Here is a 20,344-nt window from a genome sequence, read left to right on the forward strand (position 1 = left end):
TATATATATAATTTCAGAAATGTGTTTCCGTTAAAAGAGAAAAGTGAAACGGTATTTTCTAAAAACGGATCGCACGTGAGGTACGATCTTGTAACAATAAAAACTTCTAGAGGTTCTAGACTTGCTATGGGTTTCGGAAAAGCCATTCCTATTCCCTTGCACCGGTCGTGACTTGGATTAGGGTGGAATTTAGGTCGTGACAGAGCAGGATTTATAGAGAAAAATAAAAGATCTGTTATGCAACTTAAAAGAAACATTTTCCATATTCATTGTAGTCAAAAACCGTACAGGACAAGTGGAGGAGATCATGGGATGTGTTGTGATTCAAAAATAAAAACCATTACACCTTTAATAAATAAAACTGTCATGAAAGCAAAAAATACTGAACCACCCAACCTAGATCAGGCGGACAGCGCGTGCATGTGTGGTAAATTGGGAAGTATATATCTCCCAGGTGTTCACAAAACTAAGTACCCCTTAGAGTTTAAACCCATATGAGATTGTCCAAGTTTATAAACTCAATAAAGTAAATTCTCCTAAATAATGTGGAAAAATATAAAACTTTTCATTTTCTTATTTCACACATAGCTCTTTTTTTTTTAATTCTAAATTCAGGATTTTCCCAAGAGAAGTGATGGGTCTTAATCGGACAACCCTTTTTTTATTATTGTTTGAGAGTATATGGGTGTTTTTAGGTGTATTTACATGTATATTTTTGGTGTTGTTTTAATCGTTTTTATTTATTCCTTTTTTGTAATTTGTGTAAGTATTTTGAGAAATTATGTTTTTGTACCTTTTTGATAATTTTTTATTTTCATAGAACATGTAAAAATCCTTAATTTATTTAGATTTTTTATTGTTTTGTAAAAGTTAGGGATGAAGCTAGATCATGTTTTATAAAAGAGAAGTTAGATAATGTCAACGGATGAGGATAAGTTTCATAGTAAACTTTGTCATTGTTGTAAGAAATGGGTTAGAAACATGAGTCGTTAAAATTTAACTAAAATTTCAGAAAGAGAATTTAAGATTTATTTATTTCTTAAGCATACCAAATTTTAATTTATTTATCATTGGTAGTAGTACTTTAATAAATCTAATAAAAAAATTGACGTTGAATCGGAATATAGATTACAATATTTTTAAATAAACAAAGTAAAAAATAATATGAAATAAATCTATTAATTATAACTCCTTTTTCAATTTAATTACAAACTTTAGAACGTCTCAATTGTATGTAGGTTCTCAATTTGATGCATATATTAACACTCATTTATTGGTGTAATTTGTTGAGGTGGATATTATTTTTGACATCCATATCAATATATTATGACCTCATGTATCGAATTGAGAAAAAAAGAACCTTCCAGCATACAATTGCGACATTTTAAAAGTCCGCGATTAAAATAAAAATGCATACATAGTTTATGATTTTCTATACCACTATCCCAAAAATATTTATTAGGATTACTTTTAAAAGGCTTAGATGCACCAAACATCACCAACTTTCGCGTGTTTTGCATATTTAACATAAATTTTTTGATTTTGGCATATTTAACACGAACTTTTAAATTCTTGCAATTAAGACCACGTATGCTGTTTTACACCCAAAACGGTGCTGCTTTACATCTAAAACGGTGCCATTTTACTTCCAAAACGGTGTCATTTTACATCCTAAACGGTATCGTTTTTATATCCAAAACGATGCGATGACTTAATTGCAAAAATTGCAAAGTTCGTGTAGTTTTTTACTAAAACTAAAAGTTTATGTTATATATACAAAACACACAAAAGTTGGTGATGTTTGGTGCATCTAAGCCTTTTTAGAATTTTAATTAGATGTATCCTAATATATTTTGGATAATTATTTTTTTAGATAAATGCTGATTTATTAGCACAACCACAAGAAGTGGGAGGCAAAGAGAAGCCAAACAAAAACTAGTTCAACTTTACAAAGCAATTTAAGCATCTAAATACGTCATTTCCTGAATAAGGGATTCTAGGATGAAAACAAGCATAATACATAACAGCTCTAGAAATAGCTAAATGCGCTAAAGCTTCAATCTGCGTCGAATCTCCTCTGAAAACACGCCTGCTTCTCGCCTTCCATAATTCCCAAACGCAAAAGAACCAAATGAGCTTCCACAAATCTTTGTAAGCGTTTAAGGAGAAGTCATTCCATAGGATGAAAAAACTCTCAGTGGTATAAGGAGAAACCCAAATGATGCCACATTTAGAAAAGATGAAACACCACAAATTCCAAGCAAAGGAGCAATGCAATAAAATATGCGATGAAGTTTCCTCGATGTGACAAACCGAACAGCCTATAAGAGAAGGGTTAAGAATACCTCTCGCCCCTAGTGAAGCATTACAAGAGATGCGATCCCAAGCAACTAACCACATAAAAAACTGAATGCGCGGCAGGATATTAAGCTTCCAAATAGAGGGAATAAAGATTCCTAAATTCAGCTGAGATTGCAACTGACCACTAACCTGAAGAAGCTTAATTTTCAGGGAATAAGGAGTAAAACAGTACTAGAAAACAGCGTTTTAGCGACGGATTTTAGTGACAGATCTAAAATCCGTCGCTATTTTTTTGATTAGCGACCGGTTTTGCGACGGATCTAAAATCCGTCGCTAAACGCCCAATTAAATTGGCGGGATTGATCCCGCCAACATTAGCTACGGATTTTCCGTCGCTATCCGCCAATTATTTTTGTAAAATTTAGCGACGGATTTTAAAATCCGTCGCTAATTATTGGCGGGAGTATTCCCGCCTTTTTGTTTTCCACAATTGGCGACGGATTTTAAAATCCGTCGCTAAATTACGCCTTTTGCGACAGAATTTAGTGACGGATTTCAAATCCGTCGTTAATTTGCATTGTCAAAAAAAAAAATTAAAAGGTATTAAAAATATTATTTAAGATAGTATTTAATAAAAAATAATTTTTTAATTTTTTAATAAAAAATAATTTTTTAATTAAATTTATAACGTTTTTATTTATAAATTAATAATTAAACCTTATTTATAAAATAATAATTACAAATTATTTATTTATTTAAAGTATATAAATATTTTTAAAAATTATTAATTATAAAAAAATTATTTTAGAATGCGGGATTAAATTATGGAAACAAATATTTGTTGTTTTTAGTTACATTTAAGTATAATATACATAAATATATAACATGAATATGAGCTGGTTAAGGTGGAGTTACGCGCGGGAGAACTACAAGGTTTAAAGAGTCTTGAGTGGGAGCAATGGAAGTATGGGTGACCTACTGAGAAGTTAGCGAAAATTGACAGGTGGATGCGGGTGGGTGATTTAACTCGGGTGGGTGAGTGACGGAGGGCGCGGATAAGTGATTAATTAAATAAAATTTATTTTACGATGTAATTTTAAATTTTTTAAATTTTTTTAAAATTAGTGACGGATTAAAATCCGTCGGTAAATCCGTCGCTAATTAGCGACGGATTTAAAATTCCGTCGCTAAAACCGAGATCAAAATCCTTCGCTAATTTTTTTTTTCCGTCGTTGCCAAACGTTGCGACCAAAAATGTAGCGACGGACTTTTTCCGTCGCAAATCCGTCGTTAAACGTGTTTAGCGACGGATTTTGGTCATTTAGCGACGGAAAAATCCGTCGCTAAATGATTGTTTTCTAGTAGTGAAACCTGCTGCCTTATTCTGCCAGTACGCTTCATCAGGACTCCCAGGGAAGGAAACAGATCGCAAATCCGATAGCAGTAGCTCTAAATCCTCCTCCTCGCCAATTCTTAGCCGACGGTTCCAGGAGGTGCGCTCAAAGACAGCAGCTCCTTGACTGAAGAAGTCAACCACCATGCTGTTTTTAGATCTGCGGATGCGATACAGATTAGGGAAACGATGCCTAAGAGGAACGCTATAAAGCCAAACGTCATGCCAAAACTTGATCAAGTCGCCTGTACCCACACGGAATGAAACACAAGAAGTAAAGCTTTTCCATTGCTCGGAATCTTTAACACAAGCATTAAAAATGCCTTTCCAAGTATGCGAAAGAAGATAATACTTAGAAGCCTCAATATCGTGCCAAGAGTTTAAGGAGCAACTCTGACAAATAACCGAGAACCACAATTGGTTCGAAGGAGAGATCAACTTCCAGATCCATTTATAAAGAAGGCTCTTATTCTTTATCCGAAAAGGGGTGATATTCAAACCACCTAACGAGAATGGAAGACAAACCTTCGACCAAGATATTTTACAAAGACCTTTGCCATTAGGAGAACCACACCACCAAAATATCTTCATGCAACGATCCAGTAAAAGAAGGACTGATTGAGGCATATAAAAAGAGCACATAAAATAAACCGGTAAACTACTCAGACACGCTTTAACAAGTATCAGTCTTCCAGCGGGCGAAAGCAGATTTCCCTTCCAAGAAGCTAATTGGTTGTGAAAATTAGTAACAACAGGCTGCCAAAGAGCTGCTTTTATCGGTCTCAAAGAAAGAGGCAATCCTAAATACATGATCGGTAAGCTGCTGATAGGACAATTAAGGATGGAAGCCGCCATTTGCAGAGAAGCATCATCAACATTGACGCCAAGAATAGAACTTTTCTTATAGTTAATATGAAGGCTGGAAACTTTCTCAAAACAACGGAGAATTCGGAGAAGGTTTACGATCATATTCATGTCATTAGGAATGAAAATTAAAGTATCATCCGCGAATTGAAGAATAGAGACCGGATCAGGATAACCATCGATATGAACACCGTCAATAAAAGAGTGAGAAATAGCTTTATCAAACAAAGCTTTAAGCCCTTCTACAGCCAACACAAAAAGCATAGGAGAGATCGGGTCGCCTTCTCGCACACCTTTTCCCATGAAGAAGTTGTGAGTAGGAGAACCACTAACCAGAACCGATAGCTGAGAAGAATTAAATAGCAAAGAAATCCAATCAATCCAAAGCTTAGGAAAATTCATTCTAGCCATCATCATAAGAATGAAATCCCAAGAAATGCTGTCGAAGGCTTTCTTAAAGTCAAGCTTAATAAGGAAGAGCTGCTCCTTTCGACGAGACGCTAAGTGCAGGATTTCCGAGGCTATCATGCGGCAGTCGTGGATATTGCGACCCTTGATGAAACCAAATTGATTAGCAGAGATGATGGAAGGCAGTAAAGGAAATAAACGATTCGCCAACACCTTACTAAGCAACTTGAAAATGCCATTAATAAAACTGATAGGTCTGAAGTCAGAAAGCTCTGAAGCTCCGATGAACATTGGATAAGCACCAAGAAAGCCGTGTTGATGCCTTGAGGGTAGCTACCCGTCTGATGAAAATTGTAGAACAAGGACATAATATCGGAATTCAAAACATGCCAGGCTTTGTTATAGAAGAAATAGTTAAAGCCATCAGGCCCAGGAGCTTTGTTATCATCCTGACCCAAAAGAGTCGATAACACCTCATCCTCCGAGAAAACCGAAGTCAAAGAAGCACCTTGAGGTTCGGACAGGCTAAGGATCGGCAGGGAAGCAAGAGAAAAAACAACACAGTTGCTGCGCTTATAAAGATTCTTGTAGAAAAGATGAACCTGATCCTTTATACCCTGAGCTGAAGAGAACCGGATGCCGTTCACAAATAGCTCAGAGATGAAGCTGTTCTTAGAATGCACCGACGCTGAGGTGTGAAAAAATTTCGTATTACGGTCCCCATGAAGATTCCACTTAACTCTGGATTTTTGACGCCAAAGAGACTCCAGTTGGTTGGAGATTAAATTATTTTCCGCCCTCAAGTAAGATAACCGATCCACTTCCATGTCAGTTAAGGCGTTAAAATCTGAAGCAACTTCCAAGGTTTGAATTTCCTGATCAACAGAAAGTAATTTTGTGTTAAGATCCCCAAAAACCTCTTTATTCCAAACCTTAATCATAGATCGCAGCTGACGCAACTTCACCACCAAATCTCCAGGAGGAAAATTAACCGAAATATTATTCCAAGCATTCAAGATGAATGAAGGGAAAGCAGAGTGATCCCACCAGGCATTGATTGACTTGAAAGGCTTAGGACCCCAATCAGAGACTACTTCAGATTTGAAAGCAATCGGGATGTGGTCCGAGTAAGATCTGGGTAAAGCCTGTAAAATTGAGTGAGGCCAAGAAGCTAGTAAAGATGTTGAGGTGAAACACCGATCAAGCTTGGACTTAGAGACACTATTCTGCCAAGTAAAGTGGCGCCCTTGAAGCGGAGATTCTATCAAACTAGAAGCCGAAATAAAATCAGAAAATTGCTGCATAGAAGCCGAAAACTATCACAATGAAGTCTATCTTCTGGACATAAAATCTCATTGAAATCCCCCAGCAACAAGCAAATCATGTGTGGATCAATCTCCAGTAATAATTCCTGCCAAAAATTAACTCTTTCCCTGGCGCAGTTACTAGCATAGACAAAAATGACTCGGATAGGCGTAGAGAACCAAATGAATTCCAAACTAATCCAACGAGCTCCCATTCTAATCCTATATGGATTGAAGAGAGTTTTATTCCAGACACACAGAATACCTCCTGAGGCACCAACCGAAGGAGTGAAACAGTAATCAAAGTATAAGTTAGGCCAAAGTCTACGAATAAAAAAGTCGTCAAAAGAATCTCTCTAGGTCTCAATTAAACCGATAAGACAAGCATTATTTTTGGTGACCAGAGAACGAATAACTCGCTGCTTCCTAGCAAATGACAAACCGCCTCTAAAATTCCATGAAATCATGTTAAAATGATAAGACATAAAGAATGGCTAACCTGGAAGAGAAAAAATCTCTAAGAATTATTCTGAATCCCTTGCGAAAGAAGAGAAATTATCTGCTCCTCATTCTCCTCACCAAATAATCCTAAATCAAACCCAATCTTCCATGTTTTTCAAGCCTCTGAAGCAACGTGGTCAGCAGTACCCTTGCTTGCCTTAGCCTCTTTAACAAGACGGATACAATTATCAATTGATGTCTATTCTTGTCGTTTGTGTGGGAAAATGAAGTATAATTCTATTAGTATTCTTACTCTTTATTCCTTTTAACCTAATTTGATCTCTATAAATAGACAAGATTTATGGCTTGTAGAATTAAAAAGTGTGGCAAATCAACACTTAAGCATTATTTAGGTTTATTTTTTTCTTGTTGGGCTTTGGGCATTTAAGTGAATCTCTACCACTCATTTAAGGGTTTTTTTTATACAAATCCCCTAAAAATGTTGGGGCTTTCTACAAAAACACTTGAATAAGGGGTCTATATAACTTTCATACGCTGAAAAGGAAGTTTGTGCATTTTTACGCTTTTATGTAAGAAACTTTTGCATAAACACTCCAGTAAAGAATATGACAGTCCCACTGATTGGAGTCTTCCCGCCAAGACTAATAAAACAAGTAGGTCAAGAGCACGAAGTCAGAAGGCGCTGACTTTGATTATTTAACTCTTGTCCATTTGTAACATACTAATTAATATTGTTTTATTAACCATTATTTATTATATATATATTATTATTATTAGCCAATCAAGATTATTTGCATCAAGCTAAATTTAAATATTAAAATTTATGTATCTAATAAAAAAATATAAGGGATAATTCCTAAAAAAATCACGAATTTTACACGAAGTTTCATTTTAATCATCACCTTTAAAAGTTGCCATTTAAAGGCACGAACTTTCATATTGTTTCAAATTCATCATTTCAGTGTATTTTTATTGACTAAATTCTTCACTAAATCATTAATGAACGACCCAAATTATTAATCAACATCAAATCTTATTATCTTTAGGTTAGAGTATCTAGGATTAGGAATTTTTAGTCAGATAAAATACACCGAATTTTACTTTGGTGATAAATTTGAAATAAAATGAAAGTTCGTGTCTTTAAATGACAACTTTTAAAGGTCATGATTAAAATGGAACTTCGTGTAAAGTTCGTGATTTTTTTAGGAATTAACCCAAAATATAAAGTATATAACATATAATCTACTATATAATATTAAAGTAAGTAAATATTTTCTTAAATTTATTCTTAATAAAATATATATTTTATATTTTTTGCATAATTTCATTATTATAAATATTGTTAAATAAAATTATTTAATATTTTTTTTATTTTCATTTAACTTTAATAGCCAATCACATAAGTTGTATAGTATTCAATTTATTGCATTTATAAGTTGCAGACAACTTTAATTACTAAATAAATTGAACTTATACATTTTACTAATATATTCCGTTATTAGATTAAACATCCAATGTTATATTCTTATTAGTTTTTAGTCAAAAATGAAGTTTAAGAAATAACTAAAATGACACAACACAAATGATGATTCAATAGTTATCTTTTATTTTTTACTTCACGTTTATATTATATATATTTTTCAGCTAATAAAATTCTTTAAAAATGACGAAATGTTATGATTTAATTGTCAAAATTTCTTATCAACATCTTAATTTCACAAGTGTTAATATCTTTACGTAAAATATTTTGATGCCCATACTAGTTTCAGTTGTATTTTGGTTACGGAATAGTGTTTTTGTTGCTTTATAATTGCTTTTTTTGTTGTTGTTTATTAGTTGCTTTATGGTTGCCCATTGGTTGTTTTGCAGTTGCTCATTAGTTGCCTTTTAGTTGCTCGAATTTTTCATTTATATTTTTCTTTTTTAAATTGTAAAACTTCGATACAATGTCATATTCTTTACTCATGAGAACTTATCCATGTCAAAATCTATAGACAACATCATATCATGAACCATTATATCAAGTCTCAAATTGTTTAGTGTACTACAAACCTTAATTACAAGAGAAAAAAATATATTCATCAACAAAAACTCAACGACCCAATATCTTTAAGTAAAAGAACAAATAAAATTAAAGTGATCTATTTTATTAAACCCAAAATTAAAAGTAGAAAGACAATTTAAATCAAAACCACTACATAAATATTGTCTAATGGAAATTTCATATATTTAAAGTTATACATTAAAACTATAAATCAATTAATATCGATATAGATAAATTCTAAAAGTATTTTGATAATTTTATACTATTTTTTCTATTTTTATAGGACCAAAAAAGAGCTATTTTTTCTATTTTTACGGGACGGAGAGAGTACTAAAATTTTATCCAAGAATAAATAAAAAATGTAAAATAACAAGTGTTTCATTATTACATATAAGTATCTAAAGATAGAAACATATGCTTAAATAATGGAGAATTAATATCTATAAATAAAAACAAGTGTCTATAGAAAAAAGACAAACATCTAGATTATTTTAACATTATAAAGTTTTTGCAAGGCTTAATTACTTAAAAACCACCCACCTTTTAACTTTTTTTCATTTATACCATGACCTAGGAAAATTTTCACTTGTACCCTATTTTAAATTTTTATGTTTCATCTCTACCCTAATGAGTTGAATTGACCTATTTTCTTTTGAAAAAGAGTTTAAATTAGTCCTTCATTTTTAACCTATATTCTAATAAAACGTTAATGTTAATCATTTATGTATCTTGTTTTTAATATTTTCATCTTTAAATTAATTAAATAATCAAAAAATTTACTCTTGGGGTACAAACGAAATATAAAAATCGAAAACAGGGTACAATTGAAAATTTTCCTGGGTCGTGGTATAAATGGAAAAAAGTTATAAGGTGAGTGGTTTTTAAGTAATTAGACCTTTTTGCAAATAATATGAATTATGCTAATTCTTTTTAATTATCATAGTTATAATATAATATTAAAATAAAGTAAAAAGGAAGTTACATGTGATTTCTTAATGAGCATTAATTATAAAATTTATGATTTATTTTAGGTTACATGATTTCTTAATATTTATAGAATTAAAATTATTTGTTAATTTTGCAGAATATATTTGATCTGAACATCCAAAAAGTTTTGGTCCGTAAGTTTATAGTGATGATCACATGGCCACTAAAAAGAAAAGAGAGAAAACATTAAAAGGCGTAAATATGAAAACAAAAATAACAAAACAAGCACGCTTGCAAACCGAATTTTTGTGAGAGTAAGTTTGCAAAAGTTACAAAAAAGGGGTATAAGATGTCATTTCCTCAAAATGTTGTAGTGTTATGTTTTTAGCTCAACGTTTTTATTTTGGCAGTAATCCCTCAAAAAAATTAAAAAAATTTATAGATACTCCATAAGCTATCTTTATAATAAATTAGGACAAGTTTGTTCTTTTTATAAAAAAAATACATGATACATTATTTCTTCCAAATAAATAACAAAGAGTCATCTTTAAAAATTCATCTTCTCCATCTCACCTACTGTTCTATAAATTCATCTTCTCCATCAAAAATCGGCACCTCCACTACCCAATTAAACCATGGCAGTTATAACCGAATTTCTCTCACACCTCTACATAGTAACCATAATCATCCTTCATCTCTTACTCCTCGAAGCCTAAATTCTATTCCGGTGAATTCAATTCCGGTCAGTCACTGTCACTGTCACTTTAATCAACAATCACATCAATAAACAAAGAATCAGCACAACAAAGTGGGTTATGAGTCAAAATAGGATGGCTTAATTCCTTAAAAAACCCCCACTTTGCATTTTTTCTTCGTTTATACCCTGACCTTGTAAAAACACCATTTGTACCCAATTTTGGGTTTTTATGTTTCATCCCTACCCAAAAGCATTAAATTGTACTCTTTTTCATTTGGAAAAGAACTTAAAACATACTTTTTTCTATTTTAAAAAATACAAATAAATCCTTAAACTTAAAAAATAATCAAATACATCCAAATAATTAATTAATTTTTTTAATTTTATAAAATAAAAAAAAATTAAAAAAATTATTATTATTTTTAATTTTTTTTTCGGAATTTTAAAAAAAAAAATTAAAAAATTAAAAAAAATTGGAAATATTTTTTTTAATATTTTAAAAAAATTATTATTATTTTTAATTTTTTGAAGAAAATGGTATTTTTGTACTATTAATAACATTAATATCTAATTAGTATATAAGTTAAATATGAAGGATTGTTTTAAACTTTTTTTCAAATGAAAAGAGTACAATTTAATGCTTTTGGGTAGAGATGAAACATAAAAATTTAAAATTGGGTACAAATGGTGTTTTTACAAGGTCAGGGTATAAACGAAAATAAAATACAAGGTGGGGTTTTTTTAAGAAATTAAGCCAAATAGGATCCAACCTTTATCCCTTGTATAAAAATGGTACCTAACCTTCTAATGTTTGTTTCAAAATGGTCTTTTTAATCATTTCCGGCGACTTTTAATGACGTGGCAACCGGAAAACTAATTTTTTTATATTTTTACCACATCACATGACAAATAAAATTTTATATAATTAAAAAGATTAAAACGAACTCTTATTTTATATCAATAAAAAAAATCAATTTTCCGGTTGCCACGTCATCAAAAGTGGCCGAAAAATGTTTAAAAAACCATTTTGAAACAAACATTATAAGGTTAGGTACCATTTTGATACAAATTAAAGGTTGGGTACCATTTTGATACAAAATGCCTGTTGGGTTCCATTTTAGCTAATAACCCCAACAAAGTACATCCATCTAATCAAAGAGAAGAATCCATAGCTCATCCACAGTTGTAAGCAATCAACGGTGGTGGAATGCACGGTGTGCTTATCGGAGTTTGTCGATGGCGATTATATTTGGAGGTTAATGAAATATAAGCATGTGTTTCATAAAGACGATGTTGATAAATGGATGTAGTAGTATTCAGCCGCGTGTACTCGTTGTTGAACTAAAGTTTTGCCAGATGAAATTGTGGCTGTTTTTCATGAACTACGGACGGGATCATCGGGATGGGCATTATTTTTATCATGTGTCCTCTTTGTAAAGTTTTATTGTCTGTTTTACTGGTAATGGTTTACGAAGAATTTTTTAGGTTCATTGTTTTTGTTTTAATTAATTTTTCAATGCAGGCAATCTTTTAATAATTAATATATATAGTGGATTAAAATTATTAATTGTTATAATTATTAAACTATTGAATATTACATAAGACATAATATTAGAGTTGGTTTTATGAAATTTTATTAATTATTAGAATTATTAGAATTATTAATTTATTGAATATTATTTATTAGAAGGTCTACTATCTATGAATATAACTTTTTAGATTTATTGTTTTTGTTTTTAATTAATTTATAATATGAATAAAAAATATCGGTTTATTGTTTTTGTTTTTAATAAATTTTTAAGTATATGAATATAATTTTATAGATTAATTTTTAAATTTATAATTAGTTTACTAAAAAAAAATTTACATTAATTTATTTTAAGTTTGCATTAAGTTTATATTATATTCATATTGAATTTAAATTAAGTTGATATTAAATTTATACACATTAAGTACTTACTGACCACAAAAAAATCTTAAAAATTTTACTTTCAATTTAATATTAATTTATTTATCACTTTATAAGTCTATTTTACATAGTGTAAATTTTGAATGAATTAATTTAATTAGAATAAAATATAAGTATATTATGTTCATATAGACCACAATATATTTTTTTTTAAATTATTTTAAATTTATTACTACTAATTTATTTTTCACTTTGTATATTTTTAATTCTACTAGTATATTTTTTTAATAAATTAATTAGATACGAATAAATTAGTTTTAAAATTATAATTCTAAAAGTTTAATTTAAATTACTTTATTTTGAGTTTACATTAAATTTATATTAAGATTACATTGAGTTAATATTAAATTTATATTAGATTTATATTGAATTTACATTTAGTTTATATTGAATTTATATTAAATTTATATTAAATCCACATGAAGTTTATATGAAATTTATATTAAAATTATATTTATTTTATATTTAATTTATATTTAATTTATATTAAAAAAATTGAGAATATCACAAAAATACTAAAAATGGCTTACATTTACATCAATTGCCATTCAGTTCAATTATTTAATATTACTACCAAAAAAGACAAAAACATCTTAATGGATAAGGGCACGCAAGTCAAGTAATTTTCTCTCTTCTTTTTCTTATTAGCCAATTACAGTCACCAAGGTACTTGAGACCCAACTCTCGTACGCGTCAAACCATAGTACTTGTAAGGTTGTTTTACTAAATTTAAAATCTTACTAAATTTCTTTAATACCCTTTGTTTATAGAATTTTGATTTTAATTTATTTTCTTTCAGAATTGATGCCTCTTGTATGCTTTAGTTTTTGTTTTGTAACAATGTTAATCTTAATTTTAAAAATATAAATATATTAAAAATAAAAATAAAACACAAATGATACAATTTAAAAAATAATAATTTTAAGAATTATGGATACGTTATTGATTCATTACCGAATACGTATAAATTATATATTAGAGATGTAGCTATTAAATACATTTATAAAATATATCTATCATGTATAAATTAAATATCATTAATATATCTATTATGTACATTTAAAAATATATATTTTTAAATATTAAATATACATGTTTGATACACATTACATATAACTCAAAAAAAATATCAGTCATATATAAATTATATAGTAAAAAATTGTATCTACCATGTATAAATAATGTATCGGCAATGTATCTATAATGTATATTATAAAAATGTATTATCGTGTATAAATTATGTATCAAAGATGAATAAATATAAAAGCGAACTGATCAAAGTAGTTGATTGATTCAATCAAATCGATAAAAATAAAAGATAATAATTAAAAAGTTTGATTAATTTGGTTGATTAAACTCTAATTTTACTACATCTAATCAACTTTCTCGATCAAAGATTTTAGAAATGAGAAATAACCATGGTTGTCAGATCCGAATCGGACCGGCCGGTTCGACCGGAAAACCCTCGAATCGGTCATATCAACGGTTCGAGTTGCACTAAAAACCTTTATAATCACAAACCCGCGGTTTTTAATCAAACCGGCCGGATAACCGCTGAATTGGACTAATTAACCGATCAATTAACCGGAAAAACCGGTCCGGTTCGGTCAATCAATTAAAAACTAGAGCTCTTATTAAAAAAAATAAGAAATTTAAATGCCATTGCTGAGATTTGAGTCTTAGTTGTTTAGTATTTTTAGTGGAAGCATTCAATACCACCAAGCTAACTTGCTATTTGTGTCTATATTTCTTATTGTATAATATATATATGATTATTAATATTTCTAATTTTTTACTTTTTTATTTTTATAATACGGGTTTAATTCCGGTGTAACCCCGGTTGAACCTTTAACCCTTGACCCTCTAGTCTCACCGGTTTTATCACCGGGCCGGGTTTGACACCCATGGAAATAACCCACCTACTTGTTGTTTATCCAATTATATTTTAAAATAATAAATCAATAATTGTCTAATGTATCCGAGATGTATATAAATTATATCAAAATTGTATTTGAAAATTATCGGAGATATATCTGAAATGAATCAGAAATGTATCAAAGATATATCTACTTTACAAATAATACTCCAACGATGTATCAGAAACGTAGTTAAGCTTTTACAAAAACATTTAATTAAACAATAAAATAATTAACTATTGATAATTAGTCTCCATAATCAATGTAATTAAACAGTAGAATAATTCTTAACTATAAAAATGAAACACCGATAAAATCTTGAAGAAGAACTTTGTCTCTTAAATTAAATTGTTTTTTCCCTTACTCCTTCATTCCCACCATTTCTACAACTACTCTCGCATTAGTCTCTCCAGTTTCTAACTTTTAAGCTCTATTCTTTTTTGCTTTGTTGATTTTGGTTGTTATATGATAATAACATTTTGAAAGAAATGAAGTATAAACAGATCATAAAGTCTCCTTCTTCCAAGACCCAACCAGAGGTAACATTTTTCTATCTCTTCCCATTTAGATCTGGTTCGTATAGAAAACCCATTACCACAAACTTACCTAAACCACCATCTAATTCATCAAACAACAAACCCAATTCATCATAGTCAAGTTCAAACAACAGAAGCCACAATTTTGAAGTGAGGCCTATTAACGCAATCGTCGTATCGGCACTGGCTGTCACCGGTGATGAATCTGAGGCATTTGAAGGCTCATCAGAGAGCACCAATCAACCCCTCTATGGATCCACCGTAGAACATAGCAAAAATCGTAAAGCCGTAATTGCAGCGAAAAAAACGGTAATGAAGAAGAAGTAAACGATGTAATAGGGAAAAGGAAGAGGAAAAGATGGTGCTAATGAAAGAAAACTGATAATTTTGACATAAAATGCAAACTTTTTGAAAAAATGGTATAGTGCGAAAACAAAGTTCATTTTATGAGTTTTCTTATTATTTTCTCTAAAAAATTATATTAAGATTACTTTATTTTAGAATTATATTAATTTACTAAAAAAAATACTTTGATTTGAGATTTACTTTACATTTAGTTGACATTAGCTTTACACTGAGTCGACATTGATTTGACGTTTAGTTGACATTAAATTTACACAAATCATCGCGAAAAATCTTGGATAATTTGTTTTCAATCAACTATTAGTTTATTTTTAATGATATAAATTATATAAAAACATTACTATAATAATAAAAAATAATTTCATTTTAAATTTATTATAATTTATCAAAACATTTATGTTGAGTTGACATAAAATTTATTTAAAATATTTTTTTTGGTAATAACCTCGAGATAAATTAACTCAAAAACGATTACACCAAAAGGAGGCAAAACTGCCAGCAAAACTAAGGCCCGAAAACAGACTAACAGGCCCAAGCAAACAACTCTAAACAACTATAGCAAGCAACAACTCTCTACAAAACAAGGAGCACAAAACACTTTACAACAAATGCCAATTCTGATATAATCTAACAAAAGCAAGGGAATTGATAGCTTCATTCTCAAAAACCTTTCTATTTCTAGCTCTCCAAATCTGATAAATAGAACTAATGAAGGCAATTCTTCTAACTCTAGCCATAATGCTCTTACCAGAAGCTTTCCTGCCATACCACGCCCACTCCCTTCTCCATCTCTCAACATCCTTGAAAATCATACAAGCTTCCAAGACTTTCTTAAAGATCCTTCGAGAAACATCACAGGTAAAGAATAAATGATCCACATTCTCTTTATCCTTGTTGCAAAACACACACACATCCTCATCAATGCAGCCCCAACTCTTCAACTTGTCTTTGGTTCTCATCTAGTTCTTTATAGCCAGCCAAGCTATGAAGCTTTGCTTAGGGATATTACCAGGCCCCCAGACTACTTTCCAACAAGTAACTCTCTCTCCTTTGTTTCTTAGGTGATCCCAAGTAGCTTTAATTGTAAATTTGCCAGATTTACTAACTTTCCAGATAATCCCATCTTCCTAGTTGTCATTTACTCTGTATTTACTTTGAATAAGCTGCCAAGCTTCAGCAGTTATATCATCAGTAGCCTCAGGAAGATTCCAAGCTCTACTACTCCAAACATCTTTCACATAGGCATTCTTAGGGATATCTGCATCAACATAGGTCATGGTTGGATACATATCATGAAGAGACTTACCTTCTAGCCAAGGATCATGCCAAAAAGATAAATATCCTTTCCCTAAAACATAAGAGCAACAGCCTTTAGCTTCAGATCTAAGCTTGCACATACTTCTCCAATTCCAGCTTGCCACTAAAGGTTTAGTAATCCCTCAAAATCTCATGAGCTTGAGCTTGTTTCTGATGATCCACTGAGCCCATATAGACTCTTTCGCAGCAATAATATCCCAAACATGTCTCAGGATGGCAGCTTTATTCCAGATAGCAATATCTTTCACTCCCAAGCCTCCCTCACTTTTCAGCTTGCAAACTTCCTTCCAGGCCACCAAATTCCCATACTTGAACTCAGCTGTTCCTTTCCATAGGAAATTCTTACACAGCTTTTCAACACTTTTAATAACTGCAACATGCAGAATGAACATAGAGCTCAAATAAACCTGCATCCCAAATAAAACTGCATTGACAAGCTGCAACCTTCCTGCATAACTCAGGTGTTTCACAGTCCAATGAGTAATTCTTTTTGTTATCTTCTTGATCAACTCTACACAGTCACTTTTTCCCAGTCTTTTGCTAATTAGAGGAATTCCTAAATACTTCACTGGGAGAACTCCCTCTTTGAATCTCATCTCACTCAAAATATTACTTTTAATCTCATTCTTAACACCACTGAAGTAGATGCTACTCTTCTTGTCATTAACCTGCAAACCAGAAACCTCATAAAAGTGCTTGAGGACATGAGCAATCTGCTTAACACTCTGGACTTCCCTTTTGCTAAAGATGAAAAGATCATCAGCAAAGCACATATGCTTTACCTTTAGCTCTTTACACCCATAGTGGTATTTAAAGCTCCCATCACACAGAGCAGACAAGGCCCCAGACAGATACTCCATTACAAGCACAAAAATTTATTTTAAATTGACATTGAATTTATATGACTTTATATTAAGTTTCTTTAAATTTACAATGAGTTGACATTGATTATACATTAAGTTTATATCCAATTCATTTTAAGTTTATTTTAAATTTACTTTCGGATCATTTTAATAAAATCTTAGATAGCTTAATTTCAAATTATTATTAATTTATTTTTCACGCTATGAAGTATTTTTAATAATAGAAATAATTAATAAATTAAATTTAATTAGAGTAACTTAATTTTAAAATTATCATTAACTTATTATTAATTTATTTTATATAGTTTATTTAGTTTACATTAAGTTAATGTGTTTTCAATATATTAATTTTAAAAAGACCACCACAAAAAATTTAGATAATTTATTTTACATTTATTAATAGTTTATATATCACTAGATATACTGATTATCAATAACATAAAATTTTAATTAATTAATTTAATAAGATTAAGTTACTATTCAATTTAATATAAAATTATTTTAACTTAATTTACTTTAAGTTAATATTTAGTTTATATTTTATTTACACTAGAATTCATTTAATTAAAATAAGCTAATTTAATATTATAATCAGTCTAATAAAAAATTATCTTACATTATTTACTTAATGTTGACATCAAGATTACATTGGTTTTACACAAACCACAGCGCGTCCCACTACCACGTATCCGACCAGGACCACCTCGGATTCGACCACCAAACCACTACATATTTCAATTTTGACAAGTGGAATTATTAGTCTTACTCATGTATTTTTAAAGAGTGTAAAATATAAATATAAATATAAACATATGTATATTTTTTTTTATTTTGTAAATTTTTAATTGATAAATTTAATTACACTAATTTAAGATTAAATTTATAATAAATTTAACTAAAGTTGATATTTAATTTATATTTAATTTACACTAGAACTAATTTCATTCTAATAAGTTAATTAAATTTTTCAGGTATATATAGACAATAATAAATCTTTGTCTTCGTAGTAAAGCACATGATCAAGTCTCATTGATTATAAAATGGTGTTTTGTTTAATTTTTAATTATCTAACTAGTGTTGGTCAGACCACCAACCACTGTTGGTTCGACCAGTGGTGGTCTTATCGCTGTTGACTGCCATTGACCGTCGTTGACCAGCAGCGGTCCGCTCATTGACCGCGGTTGACCAGCGGCTATCCGACCAACTATGGTCGACCAGCATTGATCCGGTTATAAGTGTTCCGATCTATAGAAAATGGTGTGGGGGGGATTATTACGTGTAATAAAAACACAATAGGTAAAACATACCTTAATAGGGGGTAATTATTGAGTGTATAGAAACACAATAGTACACCATAGGGATAAAATAAAAAGAGAATAATAAAAGGGTAAGCATGGAAACTTGTTTTAAAAAAAGGAAGATTCCTGATTAATTTTTCTTTCTGAGTCACTAACTGTAACACCCCGTACTTTTTCGACTAGCTCCAATGAACTTTCCGATGTGTTTTTATTTGATTATTGGTGGTTTGATTTCTTAAAATATGGTTTGGTTTGCATAACCTTTAGTGTGTTGATTTGATTGGTTTCCGTGCTTATTCGAACCAGTGTTCGTGTGTTTTTCTGAATCTGTCATGCTTTAGTAAAACGTCCACATCTCCCAATTGCACCGTCAGATCGGGCTGCCATTTGAATATGTTGTTCCTAAGAGAATTTGATAAAACCTGTACTGTTGGATCGTCATTTGAATAAGCTACGTTGGGTCCAACATGCCTCATAATAATATCGCCCCTTAGAAGGCACGATGGGAAGAACGCGCCTCGCGTCGAGTCTCACCTGTCAATTTTTATCGGGGCTTATAAATAGACCCCTTATCTGGTCTAAAACTTTTTCCACTTCATTTTATAAATCCTACCTGACCTATAGACATTAAAATACTCTGATTTGATCGTTTGTCCACCTTTCCTTTCGATTTTGGCTTCCAGTAAGTGATTCGCATATCTCGTTCTTTGTGTATTCTTGTGTTCTTGATTCTATTCGTGTCGTTGCTTATGTACTCATGTTTTCCAGTATTCTAGCATGGTTTTAGACTCACCTAATCTGATCTTTTCGTTTTTGATTCGTGAGGCATTGTTGTTCACTCATTTTCCTTGGTAAGTGATGGATTCTTGCATTATAGCTTATTAACTATATACTTTGGGTGTTGTTTTGATTGGTTACTATTTTTCCATGTCTACATCTATTCTTGTATGTATGAGATTGGTTTATTATGATCACGGTTGAATTATACCTTGGGTAATTGGTTTTGTTGTTGAAGTTAAATCCGGGATTGTTTGGTAAGTTCATGCTATAAATGTTGTCTCATGATTAAAATTGATGTAACGTGATTAGATTGATGTTATAGCAATTGGTAACGTTTGAGTGTTCAAATATCGGTTTTTGGACATGGGTTGCTTTTGTATGCTATGGATAAGTTTGTTTGTTGTTTGGTATTATAGTTGCTGCTCATAGAAATGATAAATACAATTATCGGAAACTCCTCACATTAACTTCTTATACTTAAAAACAAAATCTGAAAACATCACTTTCTTAATTATAATGTAGCCAAAATCTAATATCTGTACTTGCACTGCTGTGACGATTATGTGTTCTTATTTTACCCATAATGGTTGTGCCATCATACTATGATACCCATTTATAATTTAGAATTATTAATTTATAATTTATTTGGTTTTTAATCTACTAACATTTTCATAAATTTATCCTCATGAAGCAATATTGGTATGAGCCTTTGTCAAAAATTAAAGGAAAATTACCGATTTAAAGGGGGCTTCGGCAATTGGACAGGTATATGAATAATGCTTAATTTTTCTCCAATACGTTTTTTACTGCATTGAATTATTTTATAAAAGGCCAAATCCTAAAAAAATACCAAACCTATGCGATTTTTGTCAGTTATAACCAAATTTTTCAAAATTTCCAAA

The 20,344-nt window shown here is 30.6% G+C and overlaps 1 protein-coding gene across 1 annotated transcript; it reads right to left on the reverse strand.

Moving 5' to 3' along the window:
- Positions 1-1,935: 1,935 nt before the first annotated feature.
- Positions 1,936-16,143, reverse strand: LOC126661653 (uncharacterized). Its single transcript, XM_050355507.1, has 10 exons — positions 15,817-16,143; positions 15,712-15,757; positions 14,892-15,026; positions 7,294-7,373; positions 6,870-6,936; positions 6,644-6,717; positions 6,413-6,538; positions 5,357-6,264; positions 3,680-5,288; positions 1,936-2,490 (listed from the first exon to the last, which is right to left on the reverse strand). Exons 1-10 carry the CDS (start codon positions 16,141-16,143, stop codon positions 1,936-1,938), a joined length of 3,927 nt encoding a protein of 1,308 aa, XP_050211464.1.
- Between the last annotated feature and the right edge of the window lie 4,201 nt (positions 16,144-20,344).

This window comes from Mercurialis annua, linkage group LG8, assembly GCF_937616625.2.
Source record: "Mercurialis annua linkage group LG8, ddMerAnnu1.2, whole genome shotgun sequence".
Classification (NCBI taxonomy): domain Eukaryota; kingdom Viridiplantae; phylum Streptophyta; class Magnoliopsida; order Malpighiales; family Euphorbiaceae; genus Mercurialis; species Mercurialis annua.